The sequence below is a fragment of the Pleurodeles waltl genome, chromosome 3_2 (genome assembly GCF_031143425.1).
Source record: "Pleurodeles waltl isolate 20211129_DDA chromosome 3_2, aPleWal1.hap1.20221129, whole genome shotgun sequence".
Taxonomy (NCBI): Eukaryota; Metazoa; Chordata; class Amphibia; order Caudata; family Salamandridae; genus Pleurodeles; species Pleurodeles waltl.
Window position 1 is genome coordinate 188622263 of NC_090441.1, and position 23460 is coordinate 188645722.

General features: G+C 46.7%; 1 protein-coding gene across 2 annotated transcripts in view; it reads right to left on the reverse strand.

The window, feature by feature from the left end:
- TTLL4 (tubulin tyrosine ligase like 4) overlaps positions 1 to 23460 on the reverse strand; it is a 322322-nt gene that overhangs the window by 229005 nt on the left and 69857 nt on the right. For both annotated transcript variants that reach the window (XM_069227141.1, XM_069227142.1), the window contains exon 3: positions 15482 to 15607. In XM_069227141.1, the coding sequence (XP_069083242.1) occupies positions 15482 to 15607 (126 nt within the window). The remainder of the gene's footprint in view (positions 1 to 15481; positions 15608 to 23460) is intronic.

Genomic DNA, 23460 nt, shown 5'->3' on the forward strand with positions numbered 1-23460 from the left:
CCAACAATACAGCGATGGACATGTATTTCTTAGTTGTCAGCGGTATTTCTGCCATGTAGCGTAGCAGCCTCCAACCTTGTTATATCCATCAGAATTTCACTTATTTCCTGTATTGAAGCAGTAACCTTGCTACAGTTCATCTCCCTATAGGTGTGCATAGCCATGCCAGATGCAGAAAACCCACATTCTTTACAGATTATTTTTTGCATTGGAGAATTTGCTCATTTGCTCAGGGGTAAAGCATAACCGAAAAGTTTTAACATAAATGAGTTTATGTTTGTAATAGAAGGGGGCATGTCATACCTAGCAACAGCACCACCAGCATTTATCAGATATCCTGGCCTAGGTTCCAGGTCCCATTTTCGTTTTGCAGAAAACATAGTAAAAAAACAGCCCATTGTGGTTATAAGGTAAATAAAGGGCTTTTTATTAGCCTCTATTATCAGGATAACTTTTCTAAGGGTATTCAAGTTACTAAGAGGTTGCAGAGACGATGAGCAAGACACCCTGACTATATCTAATATAATTGGCAATGGGCACATGTGAACTAACTACTTCGAAAAATATCACCTTGCTTGGTGAATCCCAGGGATTGCAGAAGAGAACTCTGCAAGTATTAGTTGCAGACTAGGGTTATCTGCCAAATAACTAATGGGAGAGTATGGGAGAAACAGCCCTGCTAGCGCTGAAGGACCCCACATAGCCCACCCAGTGTGAATACTATTTTCCTCTTTACAGGACACTCTTACACAGAGGTTTGCAACAAACTAACCAGTTACTTACCTTCAGTAACGCTTTTTCTGGTGGATAGTGCGTCTACCTGTGGATTGCTCACATTTTGAATACTCCCAATGCACTAGCATTCAACTGAAATATTTTCTTCCTAGCTCTCCATGTCGACGAGGACGTCACAATGGAACGGCTCCGCACACGACTCCGTCTGATGTCATCTGAGCCATAAGAAGTCCTTGCTGGCTGCAGTTTCACCCACTTTTTTACTGTGCCTTCGAGGCGAAAGGGTGAACACCAGCATTACAAGTACAACATGTGCAAACTCAATACAAGATTTTATATATACACACATCCATATCTAGACATACATTCTGTATATAAAATTTGCCAGAAATACATATATATAATAATAATATATACAAATTGTTTCTTCTTGGCATAACCAGAAAAGCAAGGGGGAGGGTGGTTTTGGTGTGGGGGGGGGAGGGGGGGTGTTGGGTGAGGAATCCACAGGTAGACACTATCTACCAGAAAAATTGTTACCGCTGATTGATACATCTACCTGTTGATTCCTCACCTTTTGAATAGAATCCCAAAGCAGTCCCGCACTCTGAGGTGGGCGCCTGCCTGGCTATACCATGAAGTTCTGTAGCACAGAAGGGGCAAAATGGGCGTCTCTCCTCACCTCAGAGTCCAAGCAGTAATGATTTTCAAAAGTGTGGAGGGAAGCCCAAGTTGCTGTCATGCAGATGTTAACAACAGGTACACCTATAGCCAAAGCAGAAGTAGTCGACTTAGCCCCGGTCAAATGAGCCTTAATCCCCTCAGGAGGATCCTTCTTTGCCAGTTTATAACAAATGTTTAATGCAACGAATGAACCACCTCAATAGTGTTCTTTTGTGGTTGTCTTTGCCCTTCATCTTGCCCACATACCCAACAAAGAGCTGATCGCCCGTCCTAAACCCTCTCGTCCTGTCCACGTAGAAGCTCGATGCTCTCTTTGGATCCAGACGGTGCAGCCTTTTCTCCTCTTTAGAGGGATGGGGAGGAGGGTAAAAGGACAGACAGGTGATGGACTGCCCCAAATGAAAAGGAGTCACCATCTTTGACAGGAAAGCCGCCCTGGTTCCTAAAACCACCTTATTGCAATTGGAAAATGGTGAACAGGGTTTTTACACTCAGAGCTTGCAGATCACTAACTTGCCTAGCTGATGTGATCACAATGAGAAAAATTGTTTTAAAAAGGAGCCTTAACAGACAACTATGCAACGGTTCAAACGGTGTACCCATCAGGTACGTTAAAACTAAATTTAAATCCCACTGAGGCATTATAAACTGAGTGGGAGGAAACCTATTAGTCAAACCCATAAGAAGCCTTAGAACTATAGAGAACTTAAGCAAAGAGGGTTGGTCAGATAAACAAATAAAGACCAACAGTGCAGAGAGATAGCCCTTCACTGTCGCAACTGCGCAACCTTGTTGTGCCAAGAAGGGAGAAAATTGTAAAACACTGGACAAATGGGCCTTTAAAGGATTGTAGGAGGCTGGACTGGCTTGTAGTGAGTACCAAGGGGTACTTGCACCTTGCACCAGGCCCAGTTATCCCTTATTAGTGTATAGGGTGTCTAGCAGCTTAGGCTGATAGATAATGGTAGCTTAGCAGAGCAGCTTAGGCTGAACTAGGAGACGTGTGAAGCTACTACAGTACCACTTAGTGTCATATGCACAATATCATAAGAAAACACAATACACAGTTATACTAAAAATAAAGGTACTTTATTTTTATGACAATATGCCAAAGTATCTTAGAGTGTACCCTCAGTGAGAGGATAGGAAATATACACAAGATATATATACACAATAGCAAAAATATGCAGTATAGTCTTAGAAAACAGTGCAAACAATGTATAGTTACAATAGGATGCAATGGGGAAACATAGGGATAGGGGCAACACAAACCATATACTCCAAAAGTGGAATGCGAACCACGAATGGACCCCAAACCTATGTGACCTTGTAGAGGGTCGCTGGGACTATTAGAAAATAGTGAGAGTTAGAAAAATAACCCTCCCCAAGACCCTGAAAAGTGAGTGCAAAGTGCACTAAAGTTCCCCTAAGGACAAAATAGTCGTGTTAGAGGGAGAATGCAAGGAAAACACAAATCAGCAATGCAACAACGATGGATTCCTGACTGAGGGTACCTGTGGAACAAGGGGACCAAGTCCAAAAGTCACAAGCAGCTCGGAGATGGGCAGATGCCCAAGAAATGCCAGCGGTTGGTGCAAAGAAGCTCTTACTAGGCTGAAGAGCTGTGAATACTGCAGGAACGACAAGGACTAGAGACTTCCCCTTTGGAGGATGGATCCCCCACGCCTTGGAGAGTAGTGCAGAAGTGTTTTCCCGCCGGATGGACGCCAACAAGCCTTGCTACACGCAAATCGTGCGTTTGGCGTTTTTGGACGCTGCTGGGGCCCAGGAGGGACCAGAAGGTCGCAAATTGGACCTGCAGAGAGAGGGGACGTCGAGCAAGACAAAGAGCCCTCACTGAAGCAGGTAGCACCCGGAGAAGTGCCAGAAACAGGCACTACGAGGATGCGTGAAACGGTGCTCGCCGAAGTTGCACAAAGGAGTCCCACGTCGCCGGAGACCAACTTAGAAAGTCGTGCAATGCAGGTTAGAGTGCCGTGGACCCAGGCTTGGATGTGCACAAAGGATTTCCGCCGGAAGTGCACAGGGGCCGGAGCAGCTGCAAAGTCGCGGTTCCCAGCAATGCAGCCCAGCGAGGTGAGGCAAGGACTTACCTCCACCAAACTTGGGCTGAAGAGTCACTGGACTGTGGCAGTCACTTGGACGGTGTCGCTGGATTCGAGGGACCTCGCTCGTCGTGCTGGGAGGAGACCCAAGGGACCGGTAATGCAGCTTTTTGGTGCCTGCGGTTGCAGGGGGAAGATTCCGTCGACCCACGGGAGATTTCTTCGGAGCTTCTGGTGCAGAGAGGAGGCAGACTACCCCCACAGCATGCACAAGCAGGAAAACAGTCGAGAAGGCGGCAGGATCAGCGTTACAGAGTTGCAGTAGTCGTCTTTGCTACTATGTTGCAGGTTTGCAGGCTTCCAGCGCGGTCAGCGGTCGATTCCTTATCAGAAGGTGAAGAGGGAGATGCAGAGGAACTCGGCTGAGCTCATGCATTCGTTATCTAAAGTTTCCCCAGAGACAGAGACCCTAAATAGCCAGAAAAGAGGGTTTGGCTACCTAGGAGAGAGGAAAGGCTACTAACACCTGAAGGAGCCTATCACAAGGAGTCTCTGACGTCACCTGGTGGCACTGGCCACTCAGAGCAGTCCAGTGTGCCAGCAGCACCTCTGTTTCCAAGATGGCAGAGGTCTGGAGCACACTGGAGGAGCTCGGGACACCTCCCAGGGGAGGTGCAGGTCAGGGGAGTGGTCACTCCCCTTTCCTTTGTCCAGTTTCGCGCCAGAGCAGGGGCTAAGGGGTCCCTGAACCGGTGTAGACTGGCTTATGCAGAATTGGGCACATCTGTGCCCAACAAAGCATTTCCAGAGGCTGGGGGAGGCTACTCCTCCCCTGCCTTCACACCATTTTCCAAAGGGAGAGGGTGTCACACCCTCTCTCAGAGGAAGTTCTTTGTTCTGCCATCCTGGGCCAGGCCTGGCTGGACCCCAGGAGGGCAGATGCCTGTCTGAGGGGTTGGCAGCAGCAGCAGCTGCAGTGAAACCCCAGGAAGGGCAGTCTGGCAGTACCAGGGTCTGTGCTACAGACCACTGGGATCATGGAATTGTACCAACAATGCCAGGATGGCATAGAGGGGGCAATTCCATGATCATAGACATGTTACATGGCCATATTCGGAGTTACCATGGTGAAGCTACATATAGGTAGTGACCTATATGTAGTGCACACGTGTAATGGTGTCCCCGCACTCACAAAGTTCAGTGAATTGGCTCTGAACAATGTGGGGGCACCTTGGCTAGTGCCAGGGTGCCCTCACACTAAGTAACTTTGCACCTAACCTTTACCAGGTAAAGGTTAGACATATAGGGGACTTATAAGTTACTTAAGTGCAGTGTAAAATGGCTGTGAAATAACGTGGACGTTATTTCACTCAGGCTGCAGTGGCAGGCCTGTGTAAGAATTGTCAGAGCTCCCTATGGGTGGCAAAAGAAATGCTGCAGCCCATAGGGATCTCCTGGAACCCCAATACCCTGGGTACCTCAGTACCATATACTAGGGAATTATAAGGGTGTTCCAGTAAGCCAATGTAAATTGGTAAAATTGGTCACTAGCCTGTTAGTGACAATTTGAAAGTAATGAGAGAGCATAACCACTGAGGTTCTGGTTAGCAGAGCCTCAGTGAGACAGTTAGGCACCACACAGGGAACATATACATGCACACCTATGAGCACTGGGGCCCTGTGTGACAGGGTCCCAGTGACACATACATATAGGCCACAAACCTATGAGCACTGGGGTCCTGACCAGCAGGATCCCAGTGACACATAACAACCATACTGAAAACATAGTGTTTTCACTATGAGCACTGAGGCCTGGCTATCAGGATCCCAGTGAGACAGTGAAAACAGTGACAAACACCCTGACATACACTCACAAACAGGCCAAAAGTGGGGGTAACAAGGCTAGAAAGAGGCTACCTTCTCACAAGGATCAACATGCATCTCTTCACACCATTTAACAAACTTGGCCCACCTACCAGCATAGACAGTTTTGGTGGAGTGTCACCTGGCTGACAGAGTGCAAGTTCTGGAACCGGGGTGTAGAACTGGCCCCTGCAACTGCGAGAGGAGGTCTGCCCTGTGAGGGAGGCAGAGGGCACAGCGATAGGTGAAGGAGGTCTGCATACCACACTCTTCTCAGCCAATCCGGGGCTACTAAAAGGACTAGGACCCGGTATTGGCGAACCTTTCTCAGGACCTGAGGAATCAAGAGTACGGGAGGAAACACGTAAAATAGCTGGTTGCTCCAGCTCAACTGAAATGCCTCCCCCAATGTTTCATGTATCGGAAACTGGAGGCTCCAGAAAGACGGGCAGTGTACGTCTCAGGTAGCAAACAGGTCTATCTGAGGCGTCCCCCATAACTGGAAGACAATGTAGGAGGCTGGCCTGGTTGATAGTGGGTACCTATGGTACTTACACCTTATATCAGGTCCAGTTATCCCTCATTAGTGAAATGTAGGCAGTGTCTAGAAGCCAGAATCTCTAGGGGTAGCTGTAGCCGAGCAGCCAAGGCTTATCTAAGAGAAATCCAAAGCTCATGCAATACCACTGTAGGCACATAGTACTCACACACATGAAAGAAAATACTCAGTGTTACAACAAAAAGGGACTTTATTTTTGTGACACAAATTCCCAAAATACCACAGACTATATTCCCTTAGGAGGTAAGTAATACACAAATTATATACACTAATATATAGAAATAGCTGTAAAAACTGTTAAAAAACAGTGAAAATAGTGAAAATCACAATAGTTAGAAATGGGCTTGGGGGAACACAAGGTCTGTTTCCCACCTAGGCAAGTGTAGTGTGTAGAGGGGCGCTGGGAGTATTAGAAAACACCAAAGGTAAGTAATAGAACCCACCCCAGAGCCCAGGAAAGCAGGAGTAAATCACAGTAACTATCCTAGAACACACAAGAACACGAAAAAGAAGATAATGCAAGAACCAGAAGAGACTGCAAGACACCAACAGTGGATTCCTGGACCTGAAGACCTGTGGAAGAAGGGGACCAAGTCCAAGAAGCACAGAAGAGTACAGGGAAAACAGGAGCCCCTGCTAACCCGGATGAACGTTCAAAAGGAGAACCATCGGTGAAGAACAACAGTCAGTACTGCACCCAAGAAGACGGATGTGGGTTCCTGGTTGGTGCAGAAGATGTCCCACACCGGATGGATGATTGCAGTCTGGTTTGCACCGCTGGATCCCGCCAACAAGCCTTGGCACATGCAAAGCTCACGGTTAGCGGAAAATGGCGCTGCCCGGGACCAGGTGGACTACCCAGGATGGGGAGTCACAATGGGCTCTCAGAGAGCCCACAGAAGACCAGGCAACGCACACAGGAGTCCCACAGCACGGGGACAAAGGAGGTGCAAAAGGAGGCCTACACAGCACTACAACAAAGAATCCCACGTCACCAGAGAACCACGCAGGAAGCTGTGTGTCGCAGGAAGGAGTGCTGGTAGGGGCCGGAGGTGCACAAAGAACTTCATGGAAGGATGCCAACAAGCCTTGGCAACTGCAAAACACGTGGTGCATGAAAGTACTGTCTTGCGAGGGTAGGCAAGCTCTTACCTCCACCACAGTAGGACGTCAGGACCACTTCAGTCCACCACCCGTGATGCAGGATCCATGCAACTCTGCAGGGAGGGGGGGGGGGGACCCACACAGCCAGTCGATGCAGAGATGTGCCTTCTGAAGCAGGGGAGTGACTCCTTCGCTCCAAGGGAGATTCCTTCGTACTTCTGGTGCAGGCTGAAGACAGGCTGTACTCTGAGGATGCACAACCGGGAAACAGTTGCAGCTGCTGGCAGGAGCTGAAGATACAATGTTGCAGAAGTCGTCTTTGCTTCTTTGTTGCAGTTTGTAGAGTTCCTAGAGGGTCCAGATGCAGTTTCTTCATTCAGAAAGTGAAGCAAAGGATGCAGAGGATTCCTGTTGGAGTCTTGCACTCCGAATAGCCCTGAAAGGGGGATTAGTCGACTAAACAGGTAAGCACGTATCAGGGGAGGGCTCTGACATCACCTGCTGGCACTGGCCACTCAGATGCTCCCAGAGTTCCCTGCCAAATTGGAATCCAAGATCTCTTATTTCCTATCTGCTGGAGTCGTAGGGAAGGAACCAGGTGCATCCTTCGAAGAACAAGAAGCCTGGCCCACCAGACTTTCAGGTGTCGGATGCGGACTAAGAAACTGCAGGTCACCTGGTACACCCCTATACCCCCTGGCAATTACCTTTGGAACAACTGGAGTAGTCACAGGTTTCAGCCACAGATCCAGGACTGGCTCAGACAAAGCCTCATTAAATGGGGAGCAGAGGTTCAGAGTGAAGAATCTCAGTCAGGATGTTATATTTTAACTCAGATGTAGGCAATGGGAAGTCCAAAAGTTCAGCTGCCTTCTTGATTACTACATGATAAGAAGTAACCTCCAGAGATGGAATACTCCCAGGTGATAACTCCCACTCCAGAGAAGTGTCCAGTCCACTAGCCACCTGAACACCTTCAAAACCATGAGAAGGTAAAGGAATCTCTCCTTCCTCGAGGTCTTTTTCCTCCTCAAAGTACTGTTCCTCCTCCAAGAGCCTCTAGACTCCTATTCTAGATCTCAATCTAGGCTCCAACCGCGGTGTTGATATCTAGTGCGATGACGTTGAGGATATTACTCCGAGCCAGAGTAGAATGACTCGCCACCGGACGAGGTTTATCCGACATCAGTATCGGAGCCGTCATCCCCGAAGGTGATGGAGCAGTGGGCAGAAAATGCATGAAAGGAACCTCTCTATATAGCCCCGGAAAGCCTCCAAGATTAAAAGCCAAAGGACTCATGTGGCCCGCAGGTGCACCAGCCTGGGGGTGGGAGAATGCGTCCCAGGAGCCAGGAAAAAAAACTATATTCCTTTTGAGGATGGGCCTGACTTGATTCCTGTTCTTCAATCTCCTTATCTGGTGGAGTAACTGGAGAGAACTGCACCGTAGGACTCACAGGCGACACAGATCTCAACTAAAGATGGCGCTGGTGTGATCTCAGGCGACTGCGGTTGTGGGGAAGATAGGGTGGAGCTCACCTCCCAGGTCGAACAGCGGCAAGACTTGGAAGCTGGCGACAAAGACTTCAGACTAGCATTTCGGGAAGATCAATGTCGAGAGCTATGGCTATGCTGCTTCTTGTACGACCTTGAAGACCTCTGGGAGGACGACTTCTCTCGAGGCCTGGATCTTCGACAGCCCGCTTCTCTTTTTTAGCCTTTGCCAGAAACAGTTGCGCCTTCCTTTTCTTCAGTGCCTTCAGGTTCATACTCTGGCAAGAAGAGCATCCCCCAATGTCATGGTCGGAACTCAGGCACCAGAGACAATTTTTGTGCGGGTCAGTTAACTGACATATGAGCTCCACACACTCAACAAGGCTTAAAGCCTGACTTCTTCGGCTGAGGCTGTCACACAAAGAAAACTCTTAACAAAGAAGCTCCTTCAACAGTATAAAACCTGGAGAGGTAACTGTTAGCATCAAAGGTGCAGAAAAAAGGGAACCGACGTCAGCGTGCTGGCGATGGCGTCTTATAGCTCTGATGTCAGACCGAGTCGCGTGTGGAGCCATTTCATTGTGACGTCCTCGTCAACGTGGAGCGCTAGAAACAAAAAGATTCCATTGAATGCTGGCACATAGGAAGTATTTCAAAGGTGAGGAATCCACACGTAGATATATCCATCGGAAAGGGTAGGTTCAAAATGTTTACAGCTTGAATAGGTATGGATCTAAGCCATAGCAAACTGACTTGTGCGGCTAGATTTTATAGATATCGATCTCTACATAGAGACATTTTATAAATACGTGTGTGTGTATATATGTAGTCACACACACACACACACACACACAAATTTGTAAATATATAGATATACATGAGACAGAGATAGGTATAAACAACCTGTAAAGAAATGGCTCCCTGTTGCAGTTACCCCCCACTTTTTGCCTGATACTGATGCTGACTTGACTGAGAAGTGTGCTGGGACCCTGCTAACCAGGCCCCAGCACCAGTGTTCTTTCACCTAAAACGTACCGTTGTTTCCACAATTGGCACAACCCTGGCACCCAGGTAAGTCCCTTGTAACTGGTACCCCTGGTACCAAGGGCCCTGATGTCAGGGAAGGTCTCTAAGGGCTGCAGCATGTCTTATGCCACCCTAGGGACCCCTCACTCAGCACAGACACACTGCTTGCCAGCTTGTGTGTGCTGGTGGGGAGAAAATGACTAAGTCGACATGGCACTCCCCTCAGGGTGCCATGCCAACCTCACACTGCCTGTGGCATAGGTAAGTCACCCCTCTAGCAGGCATTACAGCCCTAAGGCAGGGTGCACTATACCACAGGTGAGGGCATAGGTGCATGAGCACTATGCCCCTACAGTGTCTAAGCAAAACCTTAGACATTGTAAGTGCAGGGTAGCCATAAGAATATATGGTCTGGGAGTCTGTCAAAAACGAACTCCATAGCTCCATAATGGCTACACTGAATACTGGGAAGTTTGGTACCAAACTTCTCAGAATAATAAACCCACACTGATGCCAGTGTTGGATTTATTAAAAAATGCACACAGAGGGCATCTTAGAGCTGCCCCCTGTATTTTACCCAATTGTTCAGTGCAGGACTGACTGGTCTCTGCCAGCCTGCTGCTGAGAGACGAGTTTCTGACCCCATGCGGTGAGAGCCTTTGTGCTCTCCGAGGACAGAAACAAAGCCTGCTCTGGGTGGAGGTGCTTCACACCTCCCCCCCTGCAGGAACTGTAACACCTAGCAGTGAGCTTCAAAGGCTCAAGCTTTGTGTTACAATGCCCCAGGGCACTCCAGCTAGTGGAGATGCCCGCCCCCTGGACACAGCCCCCACTTTTGGCAGCAAGTTCAGGAGAGATAATGAGAAAAACAAGGAGGAGTCACTGGCCAGTCAGGACAGCCCCTAAGGTGTCCAGAGCTGAGGTGACTCTGACTTTTAGAAATCCTCCATCTTGTAGAAGGAGGATTCCGCCAATAGGAATAGGGATGTGCCCCCCTCCCCTCAGGGAGGAGGCACAAGGAGGGTGTAGCCACCCTCAAGGACAGTAGCCATTGGCTACTGCCCTCCCAGACCTAAACACACCCCTAAATTCAGTATTTAGGGGCTCCCCAGAACCAAGGAACTCAGATTCCTGCAACTTACGAAGAAGAGGACTGCTGAGCTGAAAAACTCCTGCAGAGAAGAAGAAGACACCAACTGCTTTGGCCCCAGCCCTACCGGCCTGTCTCCCTCCTTCAGAAGAAACCTGCTCCAGCAACGCTTTCCCCAGGACCAGCGACCTCTGAATCCTCAGAGGACTGCCCTGCTTCCAAAAGACCCAGAAACTCCCGAGGACAGCGGCCCTGTTCAACAAAGACTGCAACTTTGTTTCCAGAGGAGCAGATTTAAAGACCCCTGCAATCCCCGCAAGAAGCGCAAGACTTGCAACACTGCACCCGGCGACCCCGACTCGACTGGTGGAGAAACAACGCTACAGGGAGGACCCCCAGGCGACTCCAAGACTGAGTAACCAAAGTTGTCCCCCCTGAGCCCCCACAGCGACGCCTGCAGAGGGAATCCCGAGGCTCCCCCTGACCGCGACTGCCTGACTCTAAAATCCCGACGGCTGGAAAAGACCCTGCACCCGCAGCCCCCAGCACCTGAAGGATCGGAACTCCAGTGCAGGAGTGACCCCCAGGAGGCCCTCTCCCTTGCCCAGGTGGTGGCTACCCAGAGGAGCCCCCCCCTTGCCTGCATCGCTGAAGAGACCCCTTGGTCTCCCATTGAAACCTATTACAAACCCGACGCTTGTTTGCACACTGCACCCGGCCGCCCCCTCGCTGCTGAAGGTGTACTTTCTGTGTGGACTTGTGTCCCCCCCGGTGCCCTACAAAACCCCCCTGGTCTGCCCTCCGAAGACGCGGGTACTTACCTGCTGGCAGATGGAACCGGGGCACCCCCTTCTCCATTGAAGCCTATGTGTTTTGGGCACCACTTTGAACTCTGCACCTGACCGGCCCGGAGCTGCTGGTGTGGTGACTTTGGGGTTGCTCTGAACCCCCAACGGTGGGCTACCTTGGACCCCAATTTGAACCCCGTAGGTGGTTTACTTACCTGCAAGAACTAACATTACTTTACCTCCCCCAGGAACTGTGAAAATTGTACTGTGTCCACTTTTGAAATAGCTATATGTGTTTTATGTAAAAAGTATATATGCTATTGTGATTATTCAAAGTTCCTAAAGTACTTACCTGCAATACCTTTCAAATGAGATATTACATGTAGAATTTGAACCTATGGTTCTTAAAATAAACTAAGAAAATATATTTTTCTATAACAAAACCTATTGGCCTGGAATTGTCTGAGTGTGTGTTCCTCATTTATTGCCTGTGTGTATGTACAACAAATGCTTAACACTACTCCTTTGATAAGCCTACTGCTCGACCACACTACCACAAAATAGAGCATTAGTATTATCTCTTTTTGCCACTATCTTACCTCTAAGGGGAACCATTGGACTCTGTGCATACTATTCCTTACTTTGAAATAGTGCATACAGAGCCAACTTCCTACACAACCCCATTCTCACACCTGTCTCTTCGCTCCGCCAAATCAATCTTTGCAATTTCATTTTAAGAGTGAGGAACAACTAGTAATGGGAAAGATATTAAAACTAGAGAAACCTCTGCAGAATTAACATTTTTAAATTGGCGATAAGACTCATCGAAATGCGGCGGGTAATATCAATTCATCTGATTTAATATTTATCAACTGTGCTACCTTAGACTAAACAAGTCGATTACATTTCTGTACGCTTTGATCCTCAAACATTTCAGAGTCTGGCCGCCATTATAAAGGAAATTCACATTCAATTTCTATCAAGGCATTCGTCAACAGGAACACTTCTTACTCTAATTAATCAGGATCCCAGAAAAGGCTCCAAATGTTATTATTTCTCAGATGATCAGTTGTACATTGCAGTCAGGGTTTGACACACAGATGTGGAGCCAAGAATTCCATATGTTTTATACCATTCCACAGGAATACGGTCATTCCTGAGAGCTTCACCACCGGCCATATTCCTCAGTGTAGAAATTACTTTTATTGTCAACGGAGTGTTAGTCTGCTCTGACCCCCCCATATTAAATCAGGCCAGGGTAACTGCATCAAGGTTTTCTGGTATTTGTTTGGTAAGTAGAGTACTGCACAATGAATATACATTGGAGTAATTCTGCGTAGAAGTACTCAAGATCTCTATCAACTGGGAGGAGACTTTGCTTGTCCGAGTGACATTTTGGAGGGGGATAGGATTATTTCGGGAACTACCCCGCCACAGCCATGTAAAGGTTTTGCCTGGCCAATCATTGTCACCAAAACTCATAGCTTGGGCGTGCTCACCTATGTAGAGAATCTCCTTGTCTGCAGTTTCGGTTCACATAATCCTGTCTTGCACTACATTAAATTAACTAGGTTTGAGCAGGAATATATTTTTAAGTTGAGCAACTGCATAGGGCCTTCCAGATGCCAGCTTCTTTGAAATACAGATGCCCCTTGTATAAGCCTAAAAGGCTTCACCGAGAGTGTCAGCTCTAGAGCCAGAGTTTGCATTTATGTCAAAATACTCAATAATATGCATCTTTATGCAGCTTTAAACAGTGGATACCCCTCCAAACCTCCACAAAGTGCATTTTGGTGGTGTAGGAATGTGCCCTTGTTGGCATGGTCACCCCCACGTTTTGCCAGACATTGATGCAACCTTGACAGAGTTCACTGGGATCCTGCAAACCAGGACCCAGTACCAGTGTTCTTTCCCCAAAACTGTACCATTGTTCCACTATTAGCACATCCCTGGCACACAGTCTAGTCCCTTGTAAAAGGTACCCATGGTACCCAGGGCCCTGTGGCCAGGGAAGGTCCCCAAGGGCTGCAGCATGTATTATGCCACCCTGGGAAACCCCCTCACCAAGCACATGCACACTGCCATTGCAGCTTGTGTGCTGGTGGGGAGAAAAAGACAAAGTCAACATGGCACCACTCCCAGGGTGCCATGCTCACCAACCACTGCCTATAGCATAGGTAAGTCACCCCTCTAGCAGACCTTACAGCCCTAAAGCAAGGTGCTCTATACCACAGGTAAGGGCACAGCTGCATGAGCAATGTGTCCCTACAGTGCCTAATTTCATTCTTAGGCCTTTTAAGTGCAGAGCAGTCATATTGAGTATATGGGCTGGGAGGTTGTCATTACGAATTCCACAGCTCCATAATGGCTTCAATGAATACTGGGAGGTTTGGTATCAAACGTCTCCTCACAATAAACCCACGCTGATGCCAGTGTTGGATTTATTGAGAAATGCACCCAGAGGGCATCTTAGAAATGCCCCCTGTATGTTAGCCAAACTGTTTGTGCAGGCATGACCAGTCTGTTCCAGCCTGCCACTTTCAGATGAGTTTCTGACCACATGGGGTGAGAGCCTCTGTGCTCTCTGTGGCCAGAAACAAAGCCTGCCCTGGGTGGGGGAGGTGTAGAACTGCAACACCTTGCGGTGACCCTCAAAGGCTCAGGCCTCTTGTTACAATGCCCCAGGGCACTCCACCTAGTGTAGATGCCCCCCCCGCCTGGCCTTCACCTGCAGCATCTTTGTGACCCTGGGGTCCCCCTATAGGATAATATTGGGAGCCTGACGCTGTATTTGCACTCTGTACCCAGCTGCCCCTGCGCCACTGAGGGTTTTTGGTGCTGACTTGTGCCCCCCCACGGTATTCCTCTAAACCCACCATGTTTGCCCTCCGAAGACGTGGGAACTTACCTGCAAGCAGGCCTAATTCCGAGTGCCCCGAGTCGCCATAGGAGCCCATGCACCCACCTGTCCCTTTGTTGTTGGTGGTAGGTGTTTGGGGTTAACTTGAACCCCAGCCTGTGGACAGCCTAACTCCCGGAGAATGGAACTGTAAGTCTTGTACTTACCTCAAAACTGTTCTAACTTTCCTTCCCCATTAGAACGGTTTCTGAAAATTGCACTGTGTCAATTTTTAACATAGATTATTGCTATTTATTCGAAAACCATATAACTTGCCAATTTGACGCAAAGTGGTATTGATCCATATGTTGGATACGTACTTGCAAATGTACTTACCTGCAACATGAATCTTGTGGTTCTGCATGTATGCAGATGTGAAATTTCTTGTCATGTTGTAGTTGTGCACCAGAAGAGTGGGAAATGATGGGGTGAAATCAATTGACAAATACGAACCAGATGATGCCCCCCAGCCATAGATTCTAAACACTGGAGAAACAACCCCTGTACTAAATTCTGTAAAATTACCAAACCCATCTCTGCTCCATACTTGGAGACATACAGTGCAATTCACAAAAGAGGGGTGAACAGAATCTACACAGCATGCCTGGGAACCGGGTTCGATACTCTACAAAATAACTAGTATGCTGTGTGCCAGAAGTATCAAAAATAACTTTGCAACCACATGCATGAGTTCTCTGGCATTCTAGTTGGATACGCTTCGAGGGTATACAAGTACATGATGATAATTTAGCATCAGTAAGAATTCCTAAGGCACTTCCAGTGGAACGGGTCAAAATGAGGGCAATCCAGACAAATAGAAGTGAGACTTCATATCTGTAACTTGTAGAGATCCACTGTACCCAATCAGGTCTGAAAATATGTTATGTGTAATGTGAAAGAGCACAGAGCACACCTTAATACAGTCAGTAGCATCAATAAAACAAACAGAGCACTCAATAGCTAAAGATCATTTAACCTTCTAGCCTGCGATTTCATCATCACTCATGTTAGAGGTGGGGTAGCAGGCCACTCCAGCCGCAAAGTGAGAACCCACCTTACCCTCTCAAGTATCTTTAATGTTTATCTCAGTCAATGGCTTCTCCAGGAATGATTAAAAAAAGTGCCTTTCCCTTAAATTTAAAGTGCAGTCTGGCAAGGTACAGCATGGCTTACCTGATATTTTTCTGTTGTAAGTGCTTGTTCATTTCCGAAAAGGACTGCGTGGCCTCCTGTGCTGCTTCTGTAAAATCCAGGAGGGGGGAGATTGTGGCCCCATCAAACCGGACCTCAGGCACTGATCTGTAAGTGTGCAGAAATGTATCTCAGTCTCTATAATTTAAGAATCTTGCAATGATTGGACATGGAAAGTAGCCAGCCTTGGGTCTAGGGCCCAAAGATCAGTGAGCTCTGGCATACAAGAAAACCTCCCGACCGAGTTGAACCAGCATTGTTTTGACAAATTATTCCCTACTGTTAAGGCCATTTAATCCCTTTACTCCAAAGTCCTAGCACTGTTACAATGGGACAGCTATTCTAGATCCTCATTCTGGGAACAGATGTCATTCTTTCCTTGATTAGCTTGGCTATTTCCCCAGCTGCAGATTTAATTACATCTTCAAAATCAGATATCCTGGCTTCAGTACAGTCCATACACACTGCATGTTTATTCACAGCTCAGTAGAGTCCAGGTGCCTCCTACCTTGATAGTCTGGAGCAGGGAGTGCTCCACCATCTCCCCCATTGGCCTCAACCCAAAACCCCCAGTACACAAACCAAGATTCAAGCAGAGGCCCAGTGACACAAGTTATCTATGACCTGGGCTCAGTTAAGCTTCACAGATTAATCCATAGCCTACTGTGAGAGGCGCCACATTTAGGCTCTAATATTCACCATCACTTGAAAGACTTTGCTGCACACAGCACACTTGGAGGAACTAGCCACATCACAGTAGCCCAGCAATGCAAATAACGCAGCCTAACCAATGGTCTAAGTGCTCTCTGCTGGGCTCCTTGAACGGGTGGTGAGGTTGCAGGTGTCTGTCGGCAGGACGCAGTGCACCTGCCATCCAAGACCATCTCTGGACACAGATGAGACCAGAAGTCCAGTTGGGCCCCTGCTTCATCTGCCCCGAATCTGCATCTGCTAACTCAACCAGGCCAGATTCTTTCTGTGTCAAACCAGGGGGGTACAAGTGCCAATATGGTAACACTAGCTGTGGCCCGGAACAGGCAGGCACCAGCAGAGCGCACAAAATGTGCGGCTGTTTTGATGTGCAGCTCGCTAGCACCCAATAAATAAGGTCAGTTAAGTTTGAATAGAGGCACACTAAGAAAGTACCAGGAAGAACGAAAACAAGGTTGATGTTGAGAGGCTAATATATTCAAAACCTATACGATTAAACTACTTAACACAAGTGATTGCAAACGAGGGTATAAATAATGACAAATAGAAACAGATTTAGGTTCAGTGGCAAGGCAGCCAAAAGAGGAATTTAGGAGAGGTTAGTAGGCTGAGGGATGTTCAGGAAAGGAGGGGGGTGGGGGTATAAAATGGGACAGACATCAATAACTAACAAATTGGTCAAACTTAAAAATGTTGAAAAGAAATGGTGAAAAAATTCCCCACGTGTTGAAATTGATTGCTTGGAGAGGAGGTACAAGCAAAAAAGGAAGCTCACTGCATACACTTGTGGTAACACAATCTCAGTGCAATGCCTCTGGGTGCCCTATCATTGCACAATGTTAAGCGAGGGGCCATGTCAACCATTAAGTGGACAAAGTCGGAGAGAAACAGAGCTGGTGAGCAGAGATACTATGCAGGTCGGATGGTCCAGGGCAACCTCGTATTGTAGGATGAATAGCAGCACTCAAGAACCTGGATGCCATTGTCCATCACTAGTGGAGAAAGGGATGTAGGAAGGCGGATGAAGGCATTTATAAGGCTGCAAGACGTTCCCCCTAAACAGGCAATACCAGCCCACATGTAATCAGGTAACAAAGGTATGACTTTCAGGAAGAGTCTGATTAACAGCGTGCGATCCCACAAGACTTCTTGTGATTACCCAATGGTGCGCAAGAATGTGAAAGGATTTGCAATAGAGAGAAGGGTGCAGAAAACCTGCTAGAAAAGCCCAAGAAATTAGAAGAAAAGCAGTAAATGAAGCAAATAAACAAGCACAGGCAAAGTCAAGAGGCCTGGAGATTTAATTGTGAACAATTGTGTTATGTCACACTGCTCAGTGGACTTAAGTATTCACTACAGAAAGTATTGTTTTGCCTCATGGTCCAGGTTCGAATCATGGTGGATCCACTGAGCCTTGCCTTTCATCCATCCACAGCCAATAATATCAGTAGTTTGCACCAAACTTTTCCATAGGGTGAACATGTGCTTTCCACATATACATGCAATGTGGTGTATGTGTGTGTTACCAAAATGAGCGGTGGCATTTTGCTTATGTGAAAACCAAAGGGAGATGGGTTTTATTGCCTCCCACAGCATTCGGACAGTGGACCAAAAGTGCACAGAGTAGTGACGGCGCATGCAGGTAGGACAGGGTGACAATTCAGGTTAAGGATGTTTTGCGGGTTGGAAGTGAAAAATAGTTTCACATATTATTTTTTCAAGTTTAATAGTTTTTATTGACCCTTTCCCTGTACTTTACTATAGGGAGACTTCACAGTCTGAGTGGACAGCTCCCTATGATAAAGTACATGAAAAACATTAATAAGTGTAAAAAAGTTTATAATAAACTATTTGTATTAATCTATGTTAAACATTAATGTAAATTACATATTTAAATGTAGAACACATGAAACTTACCAAAAGCCTGAATTAAATCCTTCATTTAAATATATTAAACATGTTCCCGAAGTTTACATTAAAAATAAATTCCCACCTTAAGTAACTGTGTATTATGTATTAATAAATAAGATGTATTGAATTAAAGGTAAATTAATTACACTTAACAAAAGTTAATGTTACGTTGAATTATACATTGAAAAAAGAATACAATATTTTATAATTAGATCGCATATTTCATTTTTGGATGTTAACATTACTAGTGCCGGCTGTGCCTGGTGAGTGTAGGTGATCACTGCTTGTGTCTTGCATATGGTTGCCACTAATGTATTCTTGTCTGTCTGATGTGGTAACTGTTAGTAGCACAAGATTATTTTTATTCAAGTTAAGTAGTGAAAATGTCACTTACCCAGTGTACATCTGTTCGTGGCATCAGTCGCAGTAGATTCGCATGTTCTGCAATAGCTCGCCATCTGGTGTTGGGCCGGAGTGTTACAAGTTGTTTTTCTTCGAAGAAGTCTTTCGAGTCACGGGACCGAGTGACTCCTCCTTTTGTCTCCATTGCGCATGGGCGTCGACTCCATCTTCGATTGTTTTTCCCCGCAGAGGGTGAGGTAGGAGTTGAATTGTAGTAATAGTGCCCATGCAATGGAGTGACTAAGTATGCACCTATTTAAGGTTGAGATGATACATATATAAATAATTGAAGGTAACTTCCAAACTGCTACAGGCTCCCGGGGAGGCGGGTGGGCACATGCGAATCTACTGCGACTGATGCCACGAACAGATGTACACTGGGTAAGTGACATTTTCAGTTCGATGGCATCTGTCGCTGTAGATACGCATGTTCTGCAATAGACTAGTAAGCAGTTATTTCCCCAAAAGCGGTGGATCAGCCTGTAGGAGTGGAAGTAGTCTGAAATAATGTCCTTAATACAGCTTGACCTACTGTGGCTTGTTGTGCGGATAACACGTCTACACAGTAGTGCTTGGTGAATGTGTGAGGCGTAGACCATGTGGCTGCCTTACATATTTCTTGCATTGGGATGTTTCCTAGAAAGGCCATGGTAGCACCTTTCTTTCTGGTTGAGTGTGCCCTTGGTGTAATGGGCAGCTGTCGTTTAGCTTTAAGGTAGCAGATTTGGATGCATTTAACTATCCATCTGGCTATACCTTGTTTTGAAATTGGGTTTCCTGCGTGAGGTTTTTGAAATGCAATAAAGAGTTGTTTAGTCTTTCTGATGTTTTTTGTTCTGTCAATGTAATACATTAATGCTCTTTTGACATCTAATGTATGTAGTGCCCTTTCAGCTACGGTATCTGGCTGTGGAAAGAACACTGGAAGTTCCACTGTTTGATTTAGATGGAACGGTGAAATAACCTTTGGCAAAAATTTAGGATTGGTCCTTAGGACGACTTTATTTTTGTGTAGTTGTATAAAAGGTTCCTGTATAATAAACGCCTGAATCTCGCTTACTCTTCTCAGGGAAGTAATGGCGATGAGAAATGCCACCTTCCAGGTTAGGAACTGTATGTCGCAGGAGTGCATGGGTTCAAAAGGTGGACCCATAAGTCTAGTTAGGACAACATTTAGGTTCCATGAAGGAACAGGTGGTGTTCTTGGTGGTATAATTCTCCTAAGGCCCTCCATGAATGCTTTAATGACTGGTATTTTATATAGGGAAGTTGAATAGGTAGTTTGCAGGTATGCAGATATTGCTGCAAGGTGTATTTTAATGGAAGAGAAAGCCAGGTTAGATTTTTGTAAGTGAAGCAAGTAACCCACTACATGTTCTGGAGTTGTGTGTAATGGTTGTATTTGATTAATATGGCAGTAGCAAACAAACCTCTTCCATTTACTTGCATAGCAGTGCCTGGTGGATGGCCTTCTTGCTTGTTTTATGACTTCCATACATTCTTGGGTAAGTTGTAAGTGCCCGAATTCTAGGATTTCAGGAGCCAGATTGCTAGATTCAGCGATGCTGGATCTGGGTGTCTGATCTTTTGGTTGTGCTGTGTCAACAGATCTGGCCTGTTGGGCAATTTGATGCAGGGTACCACTGATAGGTCTAGCAGCGTTGTGTACCAGGGTTGCCTTGCCCAAGTTGGTGCTATCAATATGAGTTTGAGTTTGCTTTGACTGAGTTTGTTTACCAGGTAAGGAAGGAGAGGGAGAGGAGGAAAAGCGTAAGCAAATATCCCTGACCAGTTCATCCATAGGGCATTGCCTTGGGATTGTTTGTGTGGGTACCTGGATGCGAAGTTTTGGCATTTTGCGTTCTCCCTTGTCGCAAACAAGTCTATCTGAGGTGTTCCCCAGAGTTTGAAATAAGTGTTCAGAATTTGTGGGTGAATTTCCCATTCGTGGACCTGTTGGTGATCTCGAGAGAGATTGTCTGCGAGTTGATTTTGTATCCCTGGTATAAACTGTGCAATTAGGCGAATTTGGTTGTGAATTGCCCAATGCCAAATTTTTTGTGCTAGCAGGCTTAACTGCGTGGAGTGCGTCCCTCCCTGCTTGTTTAGATAATACATTGTTGTCATGTTGTCTGTTTTGACGAGAATGTATTTGTGAACTATTATTGGTTGGAAAGCTTTTAGTGCTTGAAAAACTGCTAGCAGTTCTAGGTGATTGATATGCAGTTTTGTTTGATGTACGTTCCATTGTCCTTGTATGCTGTGTTGATTGAGGTGTGCTCCCCACCCTGTCATGGAAGCATCTGTTGTTATTACGTATTGTGGCACTGGGTCTTGGAAAGGCCGCCCCTTGTTTAAATTTATGTTGTTCCACCATAGAAGCGAGAGGTAAGTTTGGCGGTCTATTAACACCAGATCTAGAAGGTGACCCTGTGCTTGAGACCACTGTGATGCTAGGCATTGTTGTAAGGGCCTCATGTGCAGTCTTGCGTTTGGGACAATGGCTATGCATGATGACATCATGCCTAGGAGTTGTAATACCATCTTTGCCTGTATCTTTTGTGTTGGATACATGCGTTGTATGATGGTGTTGAAATTTTGAATTCTTTGTGGACTTGGAGTGGCTACTCCCTTTGATGTGTCTATTATGGCTCCCAGGTATTGTTGTACCTTGCGTGGCAGAATTTTGGATTTTGTGAAATTGACGGTGAACCCGAGTTTGAAGAGGGTTTGTATGATCTGATTTGTGTGATTTGAGCACTGTATGAACGAATGGGCCTTGATTAGCCAGTCGTCCAAATATGGGAACACATGTATTTGCTGCCTTCTTATGTGTGCAGCGACTACCGCTAGACATTTGGTAAAGACTCTTGGTGCGGTTGTTAATCCGAAAGGCAGTACCTTGAATTGGTAATGTATTCCTTTGAATACGAACCTTAGGTATTTCCTGTGAGATGGGTGTATTGGTATATGGAAATAAGCATCCTTGAGGTCTAAAGTTGCCATGTGGTCGTGTAGTTTTAGCAATGGCAATATTTCTTGTAGTGTGACCATGTGGAAGTGGTCTGATTTGATGAAAGTGTTCACTACTCTGAGGTCTAGGATTGGTCTCAGCGTTTTGTCCTTCTTTGGTATCAGAAAGTACAGTGAGTAAACTCCTGTGTTTATTTGTGTGTTTGGCACTAATTCGATTGCATTCTTTTGCAATAGTGCCTGCACTTCTATCTCCAGGAGATTGGAATGGTGTGTTGTTAAATTTTGTGCTTTTGGTGGTATGTTTGGAGGGAATTGTAGAAATTCTATGCAATAACCATGTTGGATAATTGCTAGAACCCAAGTGTCTGTAGTGATTTCCTCCCATGCTTTGTAATAATGACCTATTCTTCCCCCCACTGGTGTTGTGTGGAGGGGGTGAGTGACATGTGAGTCATTGTTTAGTAGTAGGGGTTTTGGGGCTTTGAAATCTCCCTCTATTTCTAGGGAATTGCCCTCCTCTATATTGTCCCCGAAAACCTCCTCTATACTGTCCCTGGTAAGTGGACGGTGTTGCTTGTGAGGTGCTGGCTTGTGTGCTTTGACCCCGAAACCCCCCTCGAAAGGGCGTTTTACGGAATGTGCTGTAATTCCCTCTGCTCTGCGGGGAGTAGAGTGCGCCCATGGCTTTGGCAGTGTCCGTATCTTTTTTGAGTTTCTCAATCGCTGTGTCCACTTCTGGACCGAACAGTTCTTTTTCATTAAAAGGCATATTGAGAACTGCTTGTTGAATCTCTGGTTTAAATCCAGACGTTCGGAGCCATGCATGCCGTCTGATAGTTACAGATGAATTAATTGTCCGTGCAGCTGTATCTGCAGCGTCCATGGAGGAACGTATCTGGTTGTTGGAGATGGTCTGTCCCTCCTCAACCACTTGTTTCGCCCTATTTTGGAAGTCCTTGGGCAGATGTTCAATGAGATGTTGCATCTCGTCCCAGTGGGCTCTGTCATAGCGCGCAAGTAGTGCCTGGGAGTTCGCGATGCGCCACTGGTTTGCAGCTTGTGCTGCGACTCTTTTACCAGCTGCATCGAACTTGCGGCTTTCTTTATCTGGGGGTGGTGCATCTCCAGATGTGTGAGAGTTGGCCCTTTTCCTAGCTGCTCCTACAACAACAGAGTCTGGTGGCAGCTGTGTAGTGATGAAAACCGGGTCCGTAGGAGGCGGCTTATACTTCTTTTCCACCCGTGGTGTGATTGCCCTACTTTTGACCGGCTCCTTAAATATGTCTTTTGCGTGCCGGAGCATACCAGGGAGCATAGGCAGGCTTTGGTAGGAGCTGTGGGTGGAGGAGAGTGTGTTGAACAAGAAATCATCCTCGACCTGTTCTGAGTGGAGGCTTACGTTATGAAATTGTGCTGCTCTAGCCACCACCTGAGAGTACGCGGTGCTGTCTTCTGGTGGAGATGGCTTTGTAGGGTAGGCCTCCGGGCTGTTATCTGACACTGGGGCGTCGTATAGGTCCCATGCGTCCTGATCTTGGTCACCCTGGCTCATGGTGGTGTGAGCTGGGGAGTGTGATGGAGTTTGTGCTGGTGAAACGTTAATCACAGGCGGAGGAGAGGGTGGTGGTGTAATTCTTTTAACCACTTTTGGTTGTGGTGCTTGTTCCGTCTGGAACTCCAACCTTCTCTTTCTCCTAATGGGGGGAAGGGTGCTTATTTTTCCTGTCCCCTGCTGAATGAAGATACGCTTTTGCGTATGGTCCACATCAGTTGCTTGTAGCTCTTCCTCAAACCTATGCTTTCGCATTTGGGAGGTTAGCGAGTGCTCTTCTGTATAAGAGCCTGAAGCTGGGTCGCTTGCAGTTTGTTTCGGCGTCGAAACTTTGTCTGCGTGTTTTTTCGGCTCCGAGGTGACTTTTTTCTTTTTCGGGGCCGAAACCTCTCGGCGTCGATCTGTTTCG